The following is a 23,528-nucleotide window of genomic DNA, read 5'->3' on the forward strand; positions in this document are numbered from 1 at the left end:
AAGTTAATAATGTTAACTTTTCACAAAAGCTACTTCAACCACTAAACTCTACCCCCACCACTACATTCCCAAACACTCATAATTTTTTCTATGTAGTGGTTTGAATAAGTCAAACCACTAAAAGCTACCTAAAAGCTACCCAAAAGCTAGTGCCGAACACGCCCAGAGTTGTTTAAATTTATTACACGAGGCAAGTTCTCTTTGCTACTTTTATCGTATTTGGTAAGAGTTTATTATGAGATTATATACGTATTCAATTACTATCCTGTCAAAAAAAAAAAAAAAAAAAAATTACTCTACCCTTATTTTCATGATATAGCCATATAGGAGAGTTTTAAGAGATTTAACATTTGCTTTTATAGTTAAATACATCATTAAAGAGTATTTAAAGGAAGATTTTGCATGCCCTCTTTCATGTTTCAACACAGGGTGTCTATGAGTCTATCGATCTATGAATCTATTATAGCCATTTACGAAAATGATTTCTCATTGATTCATTTAATTGTGGTTCTTACCTTTATTTGATCCCGCATTAATATTTAGTTATTTACCAAAGAAATAGCAATGTACAAAGTACAATTCTATACTCAAATAAAAAGCATAGACATATATTGAAGAATTAATTCCTAAAAAATAAATTTTGCCAATAACAATAATTATTACCTTTTTTTATTTTTTTTAAACCAACGATAACTACTCCTTCCGATTTTTTTTAGTTGGAACTTTAGGGTATTATTTAAGATATATAAAATATTCCAAAGTTGCAAGTAAAAAAAAAATAGAAGGTAGTATTACTCATTATCTTTTATTTTTTTTCCTTAAGTTCTACACAATTTTTTGAATCTAAAGGTGCAATGTTTTGGATTTCAATTTCTCTCAATGATGGACTTCGTAATACATTTGATATGGTTTAAATTCAATTTTAAACATTGATATTCTACTGAGAAATGAAGCCAAACTTTTTCTTTCTTATACAAAATCACTTATAAACTTCTAAGTACATTAAGGCCCCGTTCTCTTCACCTTATTTTTGCTGAACTGAAATTATTTTTACTAAAACAAAATTATATTTGCTAAACTTAAATTATTTTTACTGAACTTAAATTAATTTTACTGAAATGAAATTATTTTTGCTTAACTGAAATTATTTTTACTGAATTTTTGTTATAATTCTTCTTTAAGAAAACTGAATTTTACTGAATTGAAATTATTTTTACTGAACTGAAATTAGTTTTACTGAACTGAACTTATTTTTACAGAATTAAAATTATTTTTACTTAATATTATTTTTTTAAGGTGAAGAGAACAGGGCCTAACAAGTGAAAAAGGCTAAAACGTCAAGTATAAAAACAGAGGGAGTACTATAGTTGTTAGTTTAAAATAAGTGCAACCATTCACTATGAAAGAATAAGGGTGCTTCATTCACATTCTCACACTTAATACTATGATGCTTGTTTGTGAGAGTTATACATGTTGGTCATTGTTTACTCTTGGTATTATAATTTACATACATCAAAGTATAAAGGAATATCAAGTATGCCTATTTTACTTGCGTTTGATTGTTCAACTACATTTCCAGTTGATGTAATTGACTAATAGCAGCACATAATTGTTTGGTTTATCACAATGATCAGTCTTCCTCGGAGAAGGTTCAAGTATTTACCAGACTCGCTCCTCATGATACTGTGTATGTGCCACTCTTGTCTATCTTCTATATGTAATTGGCCTGGACTATTTTCTTTGCCAAGTATTTTCCTAAGAAATCATATCCATGACAATAGAGAGCTTCAATCTCTGCTCTTTGGCTGTGTTGAATCATCAGTGATAACTCCTCCTGGTAGTCATCCTGCATAGACGAAAATGTTCTCAATTTAGGCTGCAAAAACTTCTAAGAAAGTTTGTCTAAAGTAATTTTCTCAAGATCTAGTGCTGAACGTGAAATGTAATTATCTTCTCTTGACTACCGGAAGTATATCCAAAGATGTGAGGCTTTTTGCAATTTGTTTATCCTTTGGCTTCAATGGGGTCATAGATTCTTCAGGTATCAACTGCAGATCATCTCCTCTCACTCCTAACCATCTCACATTGCAAGCTGAAACACAAAAACATGATAGGAGTCAAACCACAGCTTGAGAAAGTTACATCTATGTGCTTGTACAAGTATTAGCTGCAGTTACCATATTTATATGCCTCAAGTCCCATTCCAATGCTTCCATACTTGTAGGTGCACAGAATACTTAGTCCTGCCGGATTCCTTCACAGGAGGATGCTAGAAAGATCAATATATCAGCAACGCAAGGATAAAATAGAAAGAGAAAAGGAGATATTTACCAATCAACCAGTGCCAGAATAGGCAGATTTGGGAAAGCTTTGGTCATCTTATGAAGCAGAAACCTGCTTTGGAAGAGCAATGAGGGAGTTGATTATGAATCTTGCCTAGAATAAGCTGCAAGTTGGTTAACGTGTACCATAGGAGCATACCTTGTGGCTAGATCTGGGTACCCTTTGGCTGTGATAAGTATGCTTGGGACTTGGTTAAAGAAGCAATCTTCAACCAATCGTTGGAATATGGCATGCTGAACAGATCAAAACAATTGTTGAAGAAATGCAACTAGCCTTCATTTGGTGGCTACTTCAATAGTTCAATCCATAACGATAAAAATACCTTCTCTATCACAATTATGTATCGTGCATCTGTTTTCATATTGAGAGATTCTAGTATGCTAAGATCGCCTGAGATAGGATGCCCTGATGACCCACAAACTGAACAGTCCACGACCTCTTTGTTTGGCGCCTATCCATCATTGAAAATGCATGCAACAAGTCAGCAAGTTCTGTATAAATATACCAAATGACCTGTGATTATAATACGTGGATATTGTGGACAGAGGCAGCAACCTCTTCAAAGCTCTATAAGTTTTCCTTCATATGTTAAACTAATGGAAACAATTGGAATATAGTACATGATCATTTTTGCAAAGGAAGAAACCCCACATCTCAGGCGTTGCTAGTAGACCTGGCAATCCTGACCCAGACCCGATGACCCGACCCATAACCTGAAAATGACCCGAAACCCGAAATTGACCCGACCCGACCCATATCCGATCCGAAAATGGAGTGACCCGACCCGAACATACCCGATACCCGAAATTGACCCGAACAAACCCGATACCAGAAATGTCCTGAACTAAAATTACCTTATAATTGAACTTAAAATGTCTTGTACCAAAAATAACTCAAATTGTTCATCTTTAATTATAGATAAGCTTATAAACTGAATTGGTAGTGTGTGTTATAACAATAACAAAATATATACTGCGTATAAAATTATTGATTTGAGCTTGATTCACAAATGAAACAACCCAAACATGACCCGACCAGATTTTGACCTGACCTGAATATGACCCGAACATACTTGACCCGAAATTGACCCGACCCGAAATTGACCCGACCCGAACTGGATCTGATTCTTGACCCGAAATTGACCCAAAACCCGAATCAACCCGACCGACCCGAATGTTAGCTGACCCGAAATGACCCTACCCGAAAGTGACCCGACCCAGACCTGACCCGAATGACCCATTTGCCAGGTCTAGTTGCTAGTAATGTATTGCACCATTGCTATTCAATATTGCCAACTTATGTTTCTGGGACTCTTTGCTGCAACTTAGAACATATATGTAGACATTTGGAATCCTAGACAGTTCAACTTAACTATGATAAATGGGGTCAAACAATCGTATCCGAACTTGAACCAAATCCTTGTCCCCGAGTTTGAATTTTACATTAATGTACTAGTCTTTAGCAGGAAAGAGAGAGGCTTGGTACCTGAAGCAGTATCCGGCCAGCAATAAGCCCTCTTGTAGAAGCCATGATCCCAAGGCTATATCGGCTGCAATGAAGCAATGCAACCACATCTGCAGCATATATAGCAAACATTTACCCACCTTGTAGCAAGTGACTAGCCCAAATTTGCCACAGAAACAAGAAATTTAAGATTCTTTTAAACGCCATTGAAAAAGATCAATGTGATGCCTCAAGTAACTAACTCTAGTCCTTATTATCCAGAATATGAGTGATTTTAGCCACTGTATTAACATATTCCTACATTAAGAAATTGGTAATTGCATCAATATGGTAAAGTAGCCTTTCATATGTTTTTATTCTTGATATGACCTGTAACATACATATATAGAACGACGAATATTTGTTTATAACCGACAAAATCAGCTTAAATGACATAATTTGAATATGAGGGAGTATATATATTTTATTCCATAATAAAATTTATGTATGCAATTTCTATTTTCATGAATGTCTCAACATAAATTGCTAGAAGGATTTCCAATAAAAGAACACGAAAACCAAAACGAGAGCATAAAAATTGACCTTGAACAGTCCTATTGACCTGTGTTTGGGAGCTAAAATATTCAGATGAAGTACAAAGCAATTTGTAGTAGAGTTCTCGTTGAGTAACTCTCTTTTCCTCCACCAATATCTGGTAACACATTTCCATCACCTTCCACACTGTACAATACATTAAAACCATCAAAAACTGAAGAAAATAAAGAAATTTCTCACTGACATTTTAACAAACACTTAGAAGGCGATAGATAGACCGACCTCGAACAAAGGCTTTTGTAGCATTTTCTCTCATCAATGATCGTTTCGAGAACGAGTGCGAGAGAGAAATGTGTGAATTATCACTCATTAATCCTCGATAAACATTCGTATTCTTCGAATTTCGACTCGTCTGCTCACTCAATCAAGAATTTCCAATTTTTATTCACAATCAAAACAATCAAAATTTAAATTGAAACAGAAAGATTTTGATTTTGAAATTGATAGAGTAAGAAGATGAAGATGAAATCAAACCAGAGGAAGATCGGAGATTTCTGGATTCGGCGAGTTCAAGATCTTCAGGAAATTCAAGACTGCTACCTCGATTCGAGCTCGAACCTGTTGGAAATTCAGGCAGAAATTGTGAGTTGTTTAGAGAGAGAAGGAGAAGAATTAAGAGAGAGAAAGAGTACCTGAGAAGGAGAGAGAATGTCGGCATAGCAGAGTTGCTGATGAGAGAAGAGTAGAGAGGATTGGAAGAGCTCCCACATTGCGCGCTTTGAAAATGATCAGGTGTTTGCTGGTAGTTGCTACACTTGCTCTTTTAACAGTTTTTGGCGCCAAGGTTTTACATTTCAATACATGGTTCCTACACCCAGGTATACCATGTGCATGGTACACTTGAATTAAAACGCAGTTGTTTTGAATTTTAAATTTTAAAATTTAAAATTTTAATTTCATTTTCAAAATTTTATTATCCAAAATACTATATTTCGTTTCCTTTCTTTAAAAAAATATTCTTTTCAATTTTTTCACCAATTTTAAAAAATATTTAATTATAATATTTATTTTAATGATTGTTCTATGTAATTTTTATGAGGTTCTTTATATGACTATATAATGTTCTTTATAAAAAAAAATTATTTTTATTTTCTAAAATTATTTCACCTAAAAATAACTTAAGATTTCGTTTTAAAATTTTAAATTTATAATTTTCATTTTCAAAATTTTAGTTTTCAATTTTTTTTTTAATTTTGTTTATATTTTTCACCATATAGTTACAATATTCATTTTAGGGTTGGTATATATAAATTTTTTGTGATGTTCTATATGTGATTTAATAATGTTCTCTATTAGAAAACATGTGTACTTTATAGTTGTTTGTAATGTACAATTATTTGTTAAAACTATATCTTTTTCCTTATATCCATAATTATATCATATAATGATTTTTATTAGATTTTTTGACAGTTTATTTTAAATGTCCATGTTCATGGCTTATTGTGAAATGTTCTTTGAATTTTGTCTTTGGATCGTGGCAGGAATATATATAAGTTATGTTCATTACATAATATTATCATGTTCTTTAATAATATTACGGATGTTCTTTAGATTTGAAAAACAATCATCAATAGAGGAGATCTCAAAAGAATATCGTCATCAACCTTCACGATCCTGATTTAAAAAAATATATATATGTAGTTAGTGATAATTAATATTTAAAAAATACATAGAATTAATAAATTATATATTATTTAAATAAATATTATAATAATTCAAAAAACATACAGAATAAATCAAAGAACATCGAAGCAAACAACATAAAGGATAAAAATAAAGAACATTCATATAATTATTGTTCAATAATTATAATAACGAACATAAGTACAATTTATAAAGGATACTATCTTCAACATTTGACAAATATAAAGAACATAATCTTCAACCTTTGATGAATAAAATAAAAGAACATCATCTTCAACCTTTGTCATATGGATCTCAAATTCATAAATATCAAAATTGAAAGAAAAAAAAAATCAATGATATTTAACAGTAATCGTGCAAAATAATAGCGAAATATAATCAACCTAATTAGAAAAATCCCGAAATTAAAATCATAACAAATAAAATCAAATTACCTTTTCCGATCCATCGATTACAATGTCATCATAATTTGCTGTATATTTTTCTCTCTACAAAATTCTTTATAAATTTTGTTCTATCTTAATTCGAAATTGAAATAAGGTAAAATTTAATTTTGAAAGTTATGTAAAAATGGAGGATATCACGTTGAATCCCATGAATTGTGGAAGAGATTGAATTTTTTTTTTTTTTTTTTAAAAAAAATAACAAACTGACAGCTAGCAAATGAAATGTTAAAAACGCATCATTTAAAACTAGGTGTACCATGAGTATGGTACACCCTAGTGTACTGTGCAATTTTCATTACATTTAAGCCTATATGCAACATAAATTTAACATTAACATAGCGTTTGACACGTGGTGTTAATGTGTGACTCGTAATTGGGGTTCGATTACAAAGAATTTAAGAGAAAACGGTAAAGTTATACATGTGATGACTAGTCTAAGTCATGCATGTCACGATGACTTTAGTGTCATAATGATGCCTAATAGCCTGGTCTTGAATGTCATGATGATGTCTAATAGTCTAGTCTTGCATGTCATGATGACTTTAGTGTCATGATTACTTTATTGACTTTAGGGGCACATGCAAATATGGTGACATAGGTGTCTTATATCTTTCTTCTTCTTAAGTCATACTTCCTCTGTTTTTTTTTAGTTGATATCTTTCTATTATTACAATTGCCAACGCATGTTTTAAACGATTAATATCTCTAATTATTAACATTGTAAAATTATGAAAAGTGGATATTAATAAAATATACATTGAAGCGATTCAAACAATATTCCACATGAATATGTTTTATCGTATCTTTAAACAACAAAATAGAGTCAAAGCGTGTTGTATGAATAGTGTAAAAGTCAAACGATGTCAACTAAAAAAAACAGAGGAAGTATGAGATATAAGACTTAGTACATAAAGTCTTCTCATGTTGGTTGAATGAAGAACCACGTAGTGTATTAGCACACATAGCTTCATTTCTTGTAATTTCTTTCCTCCATTGAAGTTGGTAATTGAAGATCTATCTCTTTTTCCCTAAAGTCGATGTAGCTCATTTTGAGTAAACCACTATAAATCTTATGTGTTTTATTTTGTTAATTTTATTTGTTTTCTCATTTCAACTTGCATTGTTATTACAATTAATTTTTTTTTTTTTGAGAAAAAAGTTTTTTGGATTTGTATATTTGGGGGTTGAAGTCAGTGACGTGAAATGTTTGTCGGTGATAGTTAATGTTGATTTGAATACTATAGTTGTTAATTTTTATACCGTTATTTTTTATTTGTATACCATTATTGTTGATTTAGGGATTGTTCACATTAACTGAACTTATTGGAGCTGAACTGAACTAAACTGAACTGAATTGAAGTGAATATTTTATGAGAGAAGGAAATTAGGAGCTGAACTGAACTGAACTGATAGGAGCTGAACTGAACTGAACTAAACTGATTGGAGCCGAACTGAACTGAACTGAAATTAAGCTGAAGTGAACAGACCTTTATATACAGTTGTTGCATAAACGGATAATTTTTTTTGTTGAATTTTAATTATTTTTACTTTCAAATTGTTAAAAGTTATTTTTATCAATGTGAACCCAAGTTTATATGTTCTCTATTTTTTGGATTTTTGTTGGTATAATTTAAATGTTGTCGTTTTATAAAAATTGTTTTCTATTATTATGATTATAGTGTTATTGTTGATGAATATATTGTTATTATTCAGGTGAGAATTCCGGTGGAAAAATAGTAGAAAGAGGGAAAGAGGAGAGAGAACATTTTTTAACAGCTTAGTAACTAAATGAATTACTCTCCAAGTATCTGTGTGAAAGTACATTTTTGCCCCAAGGTATACTCCATATCTGGTAGTGGGCTATCACGCCTCATGAGTGTGAGATGGAGGAGTAGCTAACACACTCACAAAAAAAATCATTACAGAAAAAGGAGAGAGAAGAAAATTTCAAAGAGATCTTTCAGTTTCAATTTTTCAGAGACATGCTACAATAATCTGTTTGTTGACAAAATTTTAACCGTTTTATCCTCAATTATCAACAACCGTTTTTTGTGGACTTGTACTGATTTTCAGATTTGTAAATTAGCCTGACAAATGAGCTCACACATTTTATATTATACTCCCTTCGTCTTTTTAAAATGCATCAGTTTGACTTTTGCACTATTCACATGTCATAATTGACTTATTTTTTTTGCTATTATAAAATAAATAAATGTTATTATTACTACCTCCGTTTTTTATTTGACACCGTTTGACTTTTACACTATTCATATATTAAACTTTGACTCGCTTTTGTGATTTCTAGATACGATAAAATATCCACTTTTTAAAATTTTACAATATTGATAATTAGAGATATTAAGCGTTAAAAACATAAATTGGCAAGCATGATAATAGAAAGGTGTCAACTAAAAAATGGAGGTAGTATATCATTAGATTCGTCACAATGTCTACTTTCATAGCATAATTTTGTTACAATTTTTAGTGACGCACAATTAAAAATATTAATGTTTAAAGTTACGTCTTGACAAATGTATCGATTAAACTGATACATTAAAAAAAAACACAGAGAATATTCTAATAACTCATTTATAAAATAATTACAGAGTATACAATTATACCCCCACGAACCACTATGATAAAGTAATGACGATCGAAACCGTCCTAGTACTAATAATAAATAAACTTGTCCCCATCCATTCGAAAATCAAATTGCTTACTTACAAACATAGCAAGGAATAAATAACGTTAGCTTCACTACAAACACAAATAGAAAAGAGTATTTTCAACGACGATTATTCCCCACTGTATTTTCAATTGAAAACAACAGAGTACTAAAATACTATTTTTAACATAAAATCAAAGGAAACTTCCGATTACACTAACATCCAATTTTCCTAACACTTGTCTACTTGTTTCTACTGTTTCTATTTTTCAACACCTCCCGCCCGCCACCTCCACTTTACTTCTGCATTTTATTTAATTTTTGTTATCTCTCTCACTAAATTCTCTCTCCAACTCCGATGTTTTTCCGGTGACGTTATCGTTGAAATTAGGGTTTTTCTCTCTCCGACTATGGCGGAATCACGGCGGCAGTTGAAGGCGATGCTTCGCAAAAACTGGCTCCTTAAAATTCGCCATCCTTATGCTACTTTTGCTGAGGTTTTGATCCTTGGGTTTTTTGGTTGTTGTTGATGTTTTGAATGTTTGAACTGATTTTTTTGTTGTTTTTCTACTTTTGATTGTTGCTTGCTGTTTTAAGATTTTTGATCGTACAGTTGATTTTTGTTTTTGGGTGTCCTGTAGTTCCGAAAATGAAAGCTTGATCATGTTCCTGTCTCAATTTTTTTTTTTGAATTTTGTTCGCGTAGTTTTTGTTATTTTGCTTGAATTTGTGTTTAGAACTATTAAAATTCTTGTTTTTGGTTCATTTCTAGTGTTCTTTAGTCTGAGCAGGGGATTGAATGAATGAAATGGTTATAATTCAGTTTTTTTTTACTTATTTATTAATTTTTGATTTAGTCTTTAATTTGGCCGTTAGATTTTACTTTTCGAATTAGGGTACGTTGGAATGTTGCTAGAGGTGTATTAAAATATAGAATAGTTTGGGAGGGGACTACTAAATGGATAGAGGAAAATTGGTGTTCGACTAGGATTTTGGAAGTGATTATTGCTTAATTTGCTCACCTAAACAACCTCGATGTTTCAAGTTTGGGTTAAATGAGGCATTTGGAAAGGAAGAAATGCACTACTTTTTGCTTCCTTTAAGACCCTGTTTGGTTTGATGTAAAATGTTTTCATGGAGAAAGATTTTTCCTTTTTTCCCTTTTCCTTTTTTGGTTTGTGAAGGGGTAAAATAACAATTTTCCCAATGGTGGAAAATTGCGTCCTTAATGATAGAAAATAGAAAAAATTGACAAAAATATTCTCCTTTACAAAACAAGGAAAACCACATTTTCCTCCCTCCTCCCTACCTTTTATTTACTTTCCTCTCATTCATCGTGACATTCTCACTCCTATGTTTTACTTTTCTTGTATGCAACCAAATAAAGGAAAACTAATTTGCAATTTTGTTTTTATATGAAAATATGTTTTCCATGACAACTAATTTTCATTGAAAATATTTACATCAAACCAAACGGGGCCTAAGTGCATTCCCTGCTTCAATACGAGGCTAGGTTTTTTTGTTTTTGTTTTTATTTTTTAAATTTATATATGAGAAATTCAATTTATCAATGGTCAAAGGTATGGTTCTTAGATACTTGTGTGACACGATGTGGCGCTTAATTCTAATGCCATTACAATACATATGTGCTTCCTACATCTAATGATCTACCACTTGTGGGTCACAAAATCTTTAATAGAGATGGAAACAAAGCATCTAGTGGACTTGCATATATAAAGATGTAGGGATCTTTGTTGTAAATTTTGGATGAATATTCATGATAGTCACCTTTCTAGTAAGGCGATAACTCTAGGCTAGAACAGGAACTTTGTTCTTGTCAAATGTAGGTAAACAATGGTTTATCCATCCATCATTAGTCTTTTGTTTGTAATTTTGGGGAATGTGTTTCTAATTGCGATAATAGTATTTTTTGCACCATAGTTATAAAAATCCGATTCAAATCTTAGTTACTTACTATTCTATGATTCATGTATGTCCATACGATTAGATTGAAGATTCTACCTTATTTTACATATTTTGTCTTAACTAGTGAAAACCTTACAAGTTTAAAACATGCCTACAATCTTATTTATAAATATATATTGTCAATTATTGGTTGCTTATTGGGCAAACAACTATTTTTAATAAATAATTAGGCTTTTTACCTGGAATTTGTGTATATTCAACGAAATTTGGATATGACGTCTTGATTATGCATGGCAGTAGAGTCGTTCAATTTTATGATTTACTTCTTAGAGCCCCTTCGATTCAAAATAGAATCTCGATTTTGATAAATTTATCTAAAGACCAATACTAGTTGTTAATTCATGTTAGTTTGTTTTTTATTTTATGTATGCATTTATTTGGCTACGGTTGATCCTTTGTGGCATATGAATTATGTGATGATGGCAAGAAGGATATCTAAGATGTATTTTTCATCTTTCTGAATTATTCATCTTTTACCTTTTCTTTTTCATGTAGATATTTCTTCCTACAGTTGTGATGCTGATGTTGATTGCTGTTCGAACTCAAGTTGACACACGCATACACCCTTCCCAACCGTATGCTATCCTTAACTTTTGATATTTTATTTTGATTTGTCATCTTTTCTCTGCATCAACATGAGACCATGCCATTTTCTGTTTGTATGGCTTAGCTAGTTTTCTGATATATAAAATATTTATAAGGAGCTAAATTAAAATGGCTAGAAACCAAATGGCTTGCAACTTAAATGAATTGGAAGAGGGGAGTACTTTTCATCTCTTTGTTTTATCCAAATTATAAGTTTGTGAGTGAAAATTTCTAATTTGAGGCACAATGTCCATGTTAAAAAGATAAGAAAAGAGAAAAATTTACAATTAAATTGTTAATCCAGACTTGGTAGCAACTCACATCATTGAAAATCCTTAGAGACCAGCATTGGAGCTAGGAGTTACTTCCTTTGACCTGAACCCAGAAATTAAAAGATATTGGATATATAATTTTTGTCCTCGTTGCTTATTTGTTGCAATTATGTTGTTTAGTTTTTGGCAATTTTTACCCAAAGGAACTACTTTGAATTGTATGTAAATATTAACATTTGTAGAAGTAAAATGATACTTGACTTGCTAAATTTCTTATAGGAATATTCGGAAAGATATGCTGTTGGAGGTTGGTAAAGGCGATATATCTCGTCCCTTTGACCAAATTTTGGAGTTCTTAGCTGAAAAGAATGAGTATTTAGCTTTTACTCCCAATTCAAGCGAGACAAGAGCAATGATTAACTTGCTGTCATTGCGGTTCCCCTTGCTGAAGGTTTGCATTGCTTGGCTCTACCTTGGTTCATAAAATTTTCGTTAGGTTTTGCTAGTCTACCTTTTGCTTCAAATTTAAATTATTACATATTTATGTATTCCTTTATGATTCACTGCTGCTGCAATATTTGTGAGCTGAAACAAACTTTTTAGATATTAACTGAATGGATTTGGAGTTCTATTTTGGGAAGTTGAGGGATTTCTCTCTCTCTCTCTCTCTACCATACACTTTTGTCTTTATTCTTCTATGATGGCCCACACGGACACTCATTGTTGTAGATGAAGGCTTTGGGATCTAGGGGATGTGAGAAGTTGCTATGCACATTGATGGTGCTGTTGCTATTCCATGGTAGATGTGATAAGTTTGTGGTCAATTTAGCTGGTTGGATAGGTCTTTCAGTAAGAAGAGGATTGGAAAGGGAAAGTTCAGGCTATGAAACTATTTTTGTGGGATTAATCTTAAATTAGGGTTTTCTTGGAGGTAAAATTTAGTGGTGATCTATGTTCCAACCATATTCTTGGGTTGACCAGAGATTTTCAGTTAGTAGCATGGAAAAAAAACTCGATCGCGGTCGCGTTTGCGGTAAGGGTCGCGTTGTCGCGGAAACGGCTTGTAACGGTTAAATAGAACGGATCGCGGATTTCGCGGCGTGAATTTTTTTAAAAAAAACACATAAGTAGAATTTTAGCTTGTTTACTTGTTGCCTAATTAAATATACCATATTATGCTAAAGCTATGACAATTACACTTATTAATTTATTTTTTTGAAGCACTTATTAATTTGGTTTTGATTTCTTACTGATTTGGGTTTTTTTTAAAAAAAGAAAAAGGGTAAAGATGACTACTTAATAAGTAAGTCAGTAACTTACCACAAAGGATAAGTAAAAGGGGTAAAAAAGTGATGGGACACAAATGTTACAATAAAAAGGATTTAAAAAAAGAACCAATAAAAGGGGGAAAAGGGAGACAGCTGTAAAGCATCATGTGACTTTTTTGACTTTCAGTTTCTTTTTGTACTTCCTTTCTTCTTCAACCTCCCGTCAAAAAAAAATTCTGACTTCTCCATAGCCATGGCGCACTGGTTCACAGAGATGAAGGTTATTCCAAGCATCTCAGTATGCCCAAAACGATTACTCGCGAATGTAACGGTTACAGAACGGCGTTCTACCGTTACGTAACGGCCAACTCGGCGATTTGGGTGTGAATTTCAATTCGGCGTTATATAACGGCCTTTTTCGGATCGGCAACTCTAAAACCCGTTACAAAGCGGCCGTTATACAACGGAACGGCCGAGTTTTTTTTCCATGGTTAGTAGTAGCGGCAATAGAGAAGGTGTTGGTGTTTCAATTATAAGATTGCTAGGAAAATTATGGGTGATAGCTGCTAGTAGTCATCATCAAATTTCAAGGATGTTGCTAAAACATTACTTGTATTTGCAATGTTATTTCTAGCATGTAGAATTCTGTTTGTTGAATCGCTGAAGCATCACCAATGAAGTTTGTTTCACGCACAAAATTTGAAATTCTTTATTTAATCAAAATCCATATTTTATTTGAAACCAGGGTTCAAACCTTGGGAATGTACAACAATGAAATCAAAACTAAAACTATTCAGACCATTATTTAGGTGGCCTACAAGTCATGAAATTAGTTTGCAATCCCAATCAAATCCCTAAGATTCAAAACTAGATATTAAATTTAAGTTGTCTCGTAATTAAGTCATTTATATAAACACTTCCTCACTCATATCCATATACCTTTACCAACCAAAAAAATTAAAGAGAATTAGGAAGAAAGAAAACTATTTAAAAATTAGAATAGCGAAGTGATTCCAAATTTTCAAATCCCATGCTTGAGAACATTTTTGAGCACGTAAAACAAGTACGCAAGAACAAAGACCAATTTAATAATTCCATTATTATTTAGTGACCACAAGACATATAATTTATTACATTAAGATAGAGAAAGAGAAGGGTAGTTGGACATATGCAATTGCACACGTGCTTACCCTCAGTATTTACTAATTAGCAATATAAAATACAACAAGTTTACAGAATGTCCCTAGTGTGCAGTTTGTAACCGTGCATCAATAGTATTAGCGAGAAAGCTATAATGGAGTCAAATTAATAAATAAAAACTTACTAGTCCCTTAGTGGGTCTCCATGATAGTACACCAATAGAAAGACATCTAGCAAGGCCATGGCCACATCCTCGAATATTGAAAGGCAGAGTTATATGGATTTTTGGGTTTAGCTGGTTAAGTCGGGGTGGCTTAAATGGAGAGTGGCCATGGAAGTGTTATTTAACCGAAGCATTCCTTTACAATTGAAGGGGAAATCCTATAGGACTGCTATAAAACTAATGCTCTATGGTACAAGAATGTTGGGTTTCTAAGGAGCACATTAAAAAGATGGAGGTTATGGAAATGTGTGTTAAGATGGATGTGCAGGAATACTCTAAGAGATAGAATTAGAAATGAAGTTATCCAGAAGAAAGTGGGTGTCGTAGGCATTGCAGACAAACTAAGGAAAAATCGCCTGTTCTTTGGGCATGTAAGACGAAGACTCTAGGTTGTAGCGGTATGAAGAGTGGAAGAGTGGGATCATGGAGAGGTTAAACGAGGTAGAGGGAGACCGAAAATGACTTGGTTAAAAGGAGTTAGGAAGGATATGAAGCACATGGATTTGCATGAGAATGAAGTATTTGATCGTAAGCGATGGAGGAGGAAGATTTTTGTGGGGGATTATATAGAATAATTACTTTTGGTTCATGTAGCTGGCATCACTTATGGGATTAACCGATTAAGGCTTTGATTGATTTAGCTGGTTAAGCAAACATTCATAGCTTATTCTAGAACAAGGGAACAACTTAAAAAGGATAGGGAAGGCTGATATATGTGGATTTTTAGGTTTAATTGATTAAACAGGTGTTTATAGCAAATTCTGCAACCTGCGTATAACTAAACAACTTATGAAGGATAGTGTTGGGCATAGTTTAGAAGTGACTCAAGCATTTGAGGAGCTCAAAAAGGGCAATAGTGGCAGCCCCTATCTTTTCCGTGCCCAATTTTTCCAAACTGTCCAAGGCTGGCATATCTAGTTTTATTTTGTATTTTTTTGGTGAAGGCAAGGCTGGTGTGGACCGAAGAAAGGAGAGGGAAGGGTTGTGTTGAATTGTCATTATGCACACCCTAATTAAAGTTGATCCTTCCCTATACAACCAACATTAAAGTTGGTGCAACTCTATACACTAGCTTTAGTTGGTGCTATTCTATCACTTCTATGAATCCTGAGCAATAATGGTTGTCATACTTCTCCGCTTTGAACTAATGGTCACACTCAGCCATTCCAAAATTATGATTACACTTTTACTATTTCTATTTTGGAACATAGGACATACATTATTTATTCCTTCTTTCCAAACATTTACTCCACTTACTTTATCTAAGTATACTTTTTTTACGACATTCCTTAACTATACATAATCTTATAATTTATCTCTTCACTTTTTTCTTTTCTCTTACTTTCCAATGATTGCCTTGGTTGTGATGAAAAGCAAACCGTAACCATTATTTCCAAATGAAGGGAGTACAAGACATATGTTCCTTCTGAATTTTTTTTTCATCCCAAACCAAGGAGCCAAGCCAAACCAGCAAACAAGATTAAGTCAGCTAAGAACACTAAATATCCAATCACACAAGAAATTTCTTGGTTTGTATCTCGGCCATCTTGTTTTTCTAAAACCTTCTTTGAAAACCTCTTCTACAAGTTTTCATTTACCAGATTTATATGAGCTTAAGATACTTCCTGAATCTTTATGAGCTTTTATTTATATTGATTTAACTTGTTCACAGGTAGTTGCTAGAGTCTACACGGACGAATTGGAATTTGAAACCTACATTCGCTCAGATTTGTATGGTACCTGCCATCAAGAGAAGTGAGTACATTATATGTGTGTTTAACTAAACATTCCTTGAAGTTTTTGTTTTACCCTTTTAGAATGGTGGGCTGATTAAATTTTGCAAGATTCCTGATAGAATGTCTCAGTACAGGAGATTCAACTATTGTAGGATTTGAAGTGTGTGCGTGCATGTGTGTGTGCCAAACCATGCCATATAAATTCTGTTTATTCAGCTTGTTTTTCAGTGTAGACTCATGGTTTTTTTTTTTTGTCTTTTTTTTTTTCTTTCAGGAATTGTCCATATCCTAAAATCAGAGGGGCAGTGGTATTTCACAGTCAAGGTCCTAAGTTATATGACTACAGTATTCGCCTTAACCACACATGGGCTTTCTCCGGGTTTCCTGATGTCAAATCCATCATGGATGTTGATGGTCCTTATCTTAATGACTTGGAACTGGGTGTGAACACTGTTCCAATTTTGCAGTATGGATTTAGTGGTTTCTTGACTGTATGATCTCTTCCCATACCTATACAACCATTTTTGCACATTTTTTACCTATCTGCCTGCCTTTTTATAATCAGTTATGCAATTGTAATTAGTTCTCTGGGAAAGAGCTGCATTGTAGGAATTACATGTGCAGTCCTGTGTTGGTATCAAGTATGGTAAATAGGATTATAGAAGGAAAAAAAAAACATATTTTACAATTATGCATACTATATGCTTATAGAATAATGTACCTGAATTTATAACTTTTTCTTTCGTTTAGGACCTTGGTGATATGTGTTAGTTAATGGACATGTGGGGGCCATGTATTAGTGTTTCATAAAGACATTAGTTCACTATTAGACTGTTAGTCTTTATGTTATTGGAATTGATAATGTGTATCAATTAGTGATATAGAGTTCTACTGCACCATGAAATTTCTTTTTAGCCTATTGTTAAACAGTTGATCTGGTGAAACTGAAATCTTAGTTGCATTTGTCTCATAGGTCTCGTATTCATCAGAGAGACTAGGAGATCCTATAATGTAAAACATTGTTTAGAAACTTTAAGTGTTAGTGTAGGTGTTTACTTTTTTTTTTTTTTGTTAAAAGCAATGTCTTTCTACAGCTCCTTGCCACATGGAACCCCTTGTTTTTAGTTACAACATAGTGACTTGAGTTGGCACTTGATTCATTAATTGGTAGTGTCTTCTCATTATCATAAAAGGATGATAGCTATGTTGTGACTTTAGATCTCTATCTTCCCAAGCAGTGGTGGATCTGGGGCCAAAAAGTTAGGGGGGCCAAGGTTTGACCCCCTAAACTTTTGCTCAAAAATAACAATGCTTAACCACAACATTTTATATGCAATAAATAGACATCAAATTACTTATAAGGAACAACTCCAAAATACTTAGGGGGGTCGGGCCCTTGCCAGCCCAAACAAAGGTCCGCCACTATTCCCAAGTCTATGCTCTAAATATACTAAGCCACACGAGCTTCGACAATTCTGTGAGAAACTATATACTTTTAATTTATTATGTGGTGGGCAAAATGAACACAGAGCACACCACATCTCGTTAGCTATCCCATCTCCCTCAATTAAAGACATCATTATACAACCACAAGTACTACTAACCATCTTTGATGAGTTTTTGGAGCCTGAGTCTTGTATTGTTTCTGCAGCATGGTAGAGGAGTGCTTTATCTTAGGTCAACATTGAAGTTTGGCTTTATTTATGTGAAATCAAGAAATTTCTTATGTTAGTTTCAATGACAAACTAAATGGCTTTTCTACATTCTATAACAAACCAAATACCTGTAATTTTATAGTCATCAACAAAATTTGACTTACTTTGTAGATCTAGGATATACGACTTTAAAATTCTTTTGTTGATTTGTATGAAATTTCTGAAATATGTGTGATTGTAGAGATTTCATGTGTGCAGCTCATACTCTATATTCTGAAACTTTTCCTATTATATGAAGAGTAATTGTTGACCTATAACAACAGAAATGGCGATTAGCATGTTCGTATGTCAGAATGTGCTTTGCATACACAACTATGTTGAAAGTTATGACATTTTTTGCATTTCTTGGGCCTGGTTAGTAGGTTATCTGACTCTTGATTACTGTATACTTTTATAACTGTTTTGATTAAATCTTGCATATTACTATCATCTATACCTGTAAACTCAATCGCCCCAAGTTACTTTTATGTATAAACGTAGGACCAAGCTTCTATTTAATATTGAAGTTTATTACAATTCAAATAGCCAAATAACTAAGTGATTGCCAACGGTGTAAGTTAGGCCTCCAGCCGTGTTATGTTGCTATCTAGCATTTACTACAAGTTGCCTTCTTGGACTCTTCATCGTCGCCACTGTGTGCAGTAATCGTATGTTAATTATTATCACTGCAGGGTTTGATTTTTATTCATTTTAATTTAATTCTTGGTGCAGCTTCAACAAGTTCTCGATTCCTTCATAATATTTGCTGCTCAGGAATCTGATATTAGCAACATTTCTGATGGCTCTGAAGCTCCTGTGTTCAATTCCTTTGACATACAATCCTCGCTGAAGTTTCCTTCAATGCAGTTCATTCCTTCAAACATACGGCTGGTTCCTTTTCCAACTCGTGATTACACTGATGATGAGTTCCAATTTATTATTAAGAAAGTTATGGGAGTATTGTATGTAACATTTGTTTTCTTGTTATAAGCTTACATTTGCAGAATATAAGCCTTTAGTTGTTCACGTCTTTGTATTGTGATGCACAGGTACCTGCTGGGTTTTCTTTACCCCATATCTCGTCTGATAAGTTATTCTGTTTTTGAAAAGGTTGGATAATGAATGGGTGATACTTGAAACAAGCAAATAACTATTATGTATATCTTAAACTTTTTAGTTCTGGCCTGAGCATATATCATTTTTGTTATTCTAGGAGCAAAAAATCAAGGATGGGCTATACATGATGGGTCTTAAAAGTGACATTTTTCAAATCTCATGGTTTATAACTTACGCTCTACAGGTACTTAATGCACTACACCTTCTGAAGTTCAACCACAACAAGTTTTATTTTGTCGGATGTGACCTGCTTGTTCTTTGCTTGCTTAAAAATATTGTTATTTTGAGCCTTAATTCAGTTATGGTGAATAATTAGGTTAGTTTTTGAATTGACGTCATTATGGTTTTTTTGTATTTAGACAACTTTAATGGTTGGTAATTACAAAATCATTTAAAAAAAGATGTACTACCTTCGTTAACTTTTAGTTGTAACTTTGGAATATTTTATATCTCACAAATAATACCCCAAAGTTGCAACTAAAAGTTAATGGAGGTAGTATAATATTGATAATACATTTATATTAGGTTATGAAAATTTTAAAATAAATTCACATTGAAATATACCCAAACATTTGCCAACATTTGAAATTGTTTAAGTGCCCTAAACTTGCAACTTTTTTTTTCTTTTTTAATTATTTTTTTTTTTTGTCATTGCTAGCATTCACTATTCACAACTTGTATTTGAAAATGACCCAATTTTAAATAATCCAAACTTGAAACCTACGATTGACAAATTTGACAGATTTAGCTAGGAGCTGGGCAAGCTTAGGGTCTTATGCCCTCTATTCAGCTTACAATTTTCTGAGTGATTTGGTTTGAGAAAATGGGATTTTGGGGATCACTTGTCTAATGAGGTTGTACAGAATTGATGGTATCTTGGGGGATCAAGTGTATATTTGGGGCAAATTGTGCTTAGCGTTTTTTTGGGCCCATTCACTTGGGTGTTTTTTGGCATATCTATTTCATACTTCATCCTGTTTATTTTTTTTTTATTTATTTTTAAAATACAAACTCCAGACTTTTACACCATTCATGCACTCTCCTTCGACCATTTTTGTGATATATATACTTAAAGAAAAAACATAGTCACCAAATTTTGCAATTATTAAAGAACAATGGAAGTATATAACTTTTAACTCGAATTGTTTTCCAATATACTTTATCTTGGTGGGCTTTGGTCCTCCTCTGGCTGTAATTGATTCATGGATTATGTAGCTTGTAGTGGTTGCTTATTTTGCCTGTCTTCCATTTTTGGATTTTGATGAAATTTTAATTTGGCTTCTCTCCCAATATGCAGTTTGCAGTATCTTCCGGGATCATTACCACTTTCACTATGTGCTCCCTGTTTGAGTACAGTGATAAGTCGTTGGTGTTTGTATACTTCTTTTTCTTTGGCCTTAGCGCTATAACACTTTCTTTCTTAATTTCTACATTTTTTACAAGAGCTAAAACAGCTGTGGCAGTTGGGACACTTGCATTTTTAGGAGCCTTCTTTCCTTATTATACTGTCAATGATCCAGGTGTACCAATGTCAGTATTTGAGTCTTTCATGATGGTGATAGTTTGTTAGATTTGTGTGCCTGTATCGTTTCTCTAATTTTCTTTATTCCAGGGTATTGAAGGCTGCTGCATCGTTGCTGTCTCCTACAGCCTTTGCATTGGGATCCATAAACTTTGCAGATTATGAGAGAGCACATGTTGGATTGCGTTGGAGCAATATATGGCGTGTATGCTTACGTTATTTATAAGATGCATTTCTCAGTATGGCTTCCTACAAGTATTAAAGTGTCTATGTTAATGGTTCATGTAGGAATCATTTGGGGTTAATTTTCTGGTCTGTCTGAGCATGATGGTATTTGATGCACTGCTATACGGTGTGATTGGTATTTACTTGGATAAGGTATGATCATCAAAACCTCCTTGGATTCCCTTATCAAGGATGAAGGAATAAACGTGGTTGACAATTTGTGCTTCTTGTTCCTTTGCTAACTTTTAATTGCTAAATGCTTCTTAACTCGGAAGTACTTATTTGAAATACCAGCCTTACAATTTTTTTATTCCTTTTCTTGAAAATAAAAAATGTTGCTTGCACAACGAGACTTTTCAGTTTTGTGCGTCTTAAATGGATAATATTAATCTGCCTTCATTTCAAGATATTGTGCCACTTTGGTGGTCAAATAAATTGTGTTATAATGTAAAGATATCATGTTAAGCTTGTATTAATATTTTTTTTTTTTTGGTGAAATGTTAAGCTTGTTTTAATGTAATAATGTTTCTTGCATTTGATATCATTTTATAACTGAGTGGCATGAGGGAACTAAATTATGGTCAAAAGCTTATATGGTTTGACACTTAGATCACAAAAGTACGGTGTGAAATATGAAATACTTCCTCTGTTTTTTATAATTGCACCATTTGGGTTGGGCACAAGATATGAGAAAAGGTGTAAAATACGGAGTATGTCAAAAGTGCCCATGAGAAAAAAAACAAATGAGAGATAGAAAAGGTAGGGTATTAAAAGTTGTTATAACATGTGAACAAGGGTAGGTAGGGAATTTCATGTGTGAACACATCGAAAAAGTGAAAAAAAAGTATACCACATAAGGAAATGGTGCAATTAATATGCAACTTTTCAAAAAGGAAAATGGTGCAATAAAAAAAAAAAAAAAATGAAGTGTTGTTTTTTAAGAGAAGGGAGTACTGATGAAGTGATGATTATTTGCAGATCTAAACCACTAGATAACTATTGCACTTAATGTGTTATCATGTTTGCCGATATTGTCATGAGTCTTTCTCCTCTGGTTTAAGTAGAAATTTCATTGGAACAGACATGCAAGCTTGATGCAGGAAAATGTTTTTTTTTTTTCCTAGTTTCTCTCCTCCCTTTTTCTCACTTTAACCTTTGTTAAGAAAAGAAAAACTATCATTTAGGTATCAGTAAGTCTTTTTCTAAAGGTGTTGATCAAAAGTATTTGTTGAAATATCTAGTAATTCTTTTTGACTAAATGGTTTATGTATGGCTAATAATTTACAGAGTTTTTATTGTGTATTCAGGTATTACCAAAAGAGGATCATGCCAAATTTTCATGGAAGCTTATACTGCCTAAATGCCTCAGGAGAAATGAAGATAAAATTAAGCCTTATTCTTTTGAATCTGGATTGAAAGTCGAGGGTACTAGCTTGGAAATGAAACAGCAAGAAGTTGAAGGCCGGTAGGTTGGGTCATCCACAAATATATGTGACTAAAATTCTATCCTTCCCCTTTACTTTTTTAAATTTAGCATGCTGATGTGCAGGTGCCTCCAAATAAGAAATCTTAATAAAGTATATGCTTCCAAAAAAGGGAATTGTTGTGCTGTGAACTCATTGCAGCTGACTTTGTATGAAAATCAGATTCTTGCTCTTCTAGGTATGCATGCAGGCAGCCCTTAACTCTATTTTTTTAACAATCAAATATTTGAAAATGTCTATTGAATATATGTTACTGGGAGATTTGTGATTAAAAGCTTAAGTTTCCAGATACATTGCAATTTATTTATCAAATTATTCATTACAGCCAGCTTTAGAATTGAAGAGGTCAGCATTCTTGTAGGATGGATGGGAGGGTTTTAAACTGCCGAACTACTAAGAGATGTGTCATCTGTGTATTATTGCTAACTTTAGTGATGTACGAAGCTAACAAATATTTTCAAAAAATAATTTAAGAAAATTAATGGCTTCCTAGTTCTCTTATCCCAAATTGAGTACTCTGAAAACACATTGCTTTGTTAATATTCAAAGCAATGTTTAATACGAATATGAAGTAGACCACTTTATTTTATGTCATCTAGGAAGACTATGCATGATTTCTCTCTGTATAATATGTTTGTTTGTAGCTAAATTTCTACTTTATTATATGTAGGACACAATGGGGCTGGTAAGAGCACAACCATATCTATGCTTGTTGGACTTATTCCTCCAACTTCCGGGGATGCTTTGGTTTTTGGAAAAAATATTTTGACAGATATGGTATGTGTTTCCTCAGAAGATTTTGTATAATTTAATTATATGTGCTTTCCACATTTATTTTGTTATATATCTTCAATTAGGATTTCATGTGGATGATGATGTTTGTTGATTTTGTGCTTTACGTATGTGTATGTACATCTATCATCTATGTTTCGTATAATAGTTCGCTTTCCAGATTGGATGATTTTAATTTATCCGTACTGTTTTCTGTCTTTATACTGTAGCAACGAGATCACATTTTGAAATCTTCTGAAAATATGAGCAATAGACTTGTGGATTCATAGATTTGGCTATTCTTGTAAAGACTTTCCACCTTTTGTTACTAGAGGATAGTAAAAGTTGTT

At 32.9% G+C, this 23,528-nt stretch overlaps 2 protein-coding genes across 3 annotated transcripts in view; one reads left to right on the forward strand and one right to left on the reverse strand.

The window, feature by feature from the left end:
* Positions 1–1,421: 1,421 nt before the first annotated feature.
* On the reverse strand, positions 1,422–5,251 carry LOC145582382 (meiotic recombination protein SPO11-2-like). The gene is made up of 11 exons (XM_081639384.1): positions 5,034–5,251; positions 4,876–4,959; positions 4,624–4,753; positions 4,390–4,527; positions 3,829–3,917; positions 2,666–2,794; positions 2,482–2,576; positions 2,332–2,394; positions 2,178–2,254; positions 1,965–2,092; positions 1,422–1,846 (listed from the first exon to the last, which is right to left on the reverse strand). Exons 1-11 carry the CDS (start codon positions 5,109–5,111, stop codon positions 1,712–1,714), a joined length of 1,146 nt encoding a protein of 381 aa, XP_081495510.1. The 5' UTR covers positions 5,112–5,251; the 3' UTR covers positions 1,422–1,711.
* Positions 5,252–9,345: 4,094 nt separating this feature from the next.
* The window catches only part of LOC145583242 (ABC transporter A family member 1-like), a 31,821-nt gene continuing 17,638 nt past the window's right edge, over positions 9,346–23,528 (forward strand). The window contains exons 1-14 of one of the 2 annotated variants that reach the window (XM_081640433.1): positions 9,346–9,653; positions 11,638–11,717; positions 12,279–12,450; positions 16,303–16,385; positions 16,641–16,857; positions 18,793–19,022; positions 19,110–19,170; positions 19,274–19,360; positions 20,474–20,706; positions 20,789–20,903; positions 20,987–21,076; positions 22,231–22,388; positions 22,473–22,585; positions 23,078–23,184. In XM_081640433.1, coding sequence (XP_081496559.1) covers positions 9,567–9,653; positions 11,638–11,717; positions 12,279–12,450; positions 16,303–16,385; positions 16,641–16,857; positions 18,793–19,022; positions 19,110–19,170; positions 19,274–19,360; positions 20,474–20,706; positions 20,789–20,903; positions 20,987–21,076; positions 22,231–22,388; positions 22,473–22,585; positions 23,078–23,184 — 1,833 coding nt within the window. In that variant the 5' untranslated portion in view covers positions 9,346–9,566. Of the gene's footprint in view, positions 9,654–11,637; positions 11,718–12,278; positions 12,451–16,302; positions 16,386–16,640; positions 16,858–18,792; positions 19,023–19,109; positions 19,171–19,273; positions 19,361–20,473; positions 20,707–20,788; positions 20,904–20,986; positions 21,077–22,230; positions 22,389–22,472; positions 22,586–23,077; positions 23,185–23,528 lie in introns of those variants that run through there. The other variant, XM_081640434.1, reaches the window with a different exon arrangement.

The sequence above is a fragment of the Chenopodium album genome, chromosome 15, assembly GCF_948465745.1.
Source record: "Chenopodium album chromosome 15, dcCheAlbu1.1, whole genome shotgun sequence".
Lineage (NCBI taxonomy): Eukaryota > Viridiplantae > Streptophyta > Magnoliopsida > Caryophyllales > Amaranthaceae > Chenopodium > Chenopodium album.

Excerpts from the sequence above, each read along its gene's own strand:
- LOC145582382 (XM_081639384.1), bottom strand. The coding sequence starts at position 5,111 with ATGTGGGAGCTCTTCCAATCCTCTCTACTCTTCTCTCATCAGCAACTC. Across the intron at positions 4,528-4,623 it reads TACAAAAGCCTTTGTTCGAG|TGTGGAAGGTGATGGAAATG; the intron begins GTCGGTCTATCT and ends TGTATTGTACAG. Across the intron at positions 2,577-2,665 it reads ACATAATTGTGATAGAGAAG|CATGCCATATTCCAACGATT; the intron begins GTATTTTTATCG and ends TGATCTGTTCAG.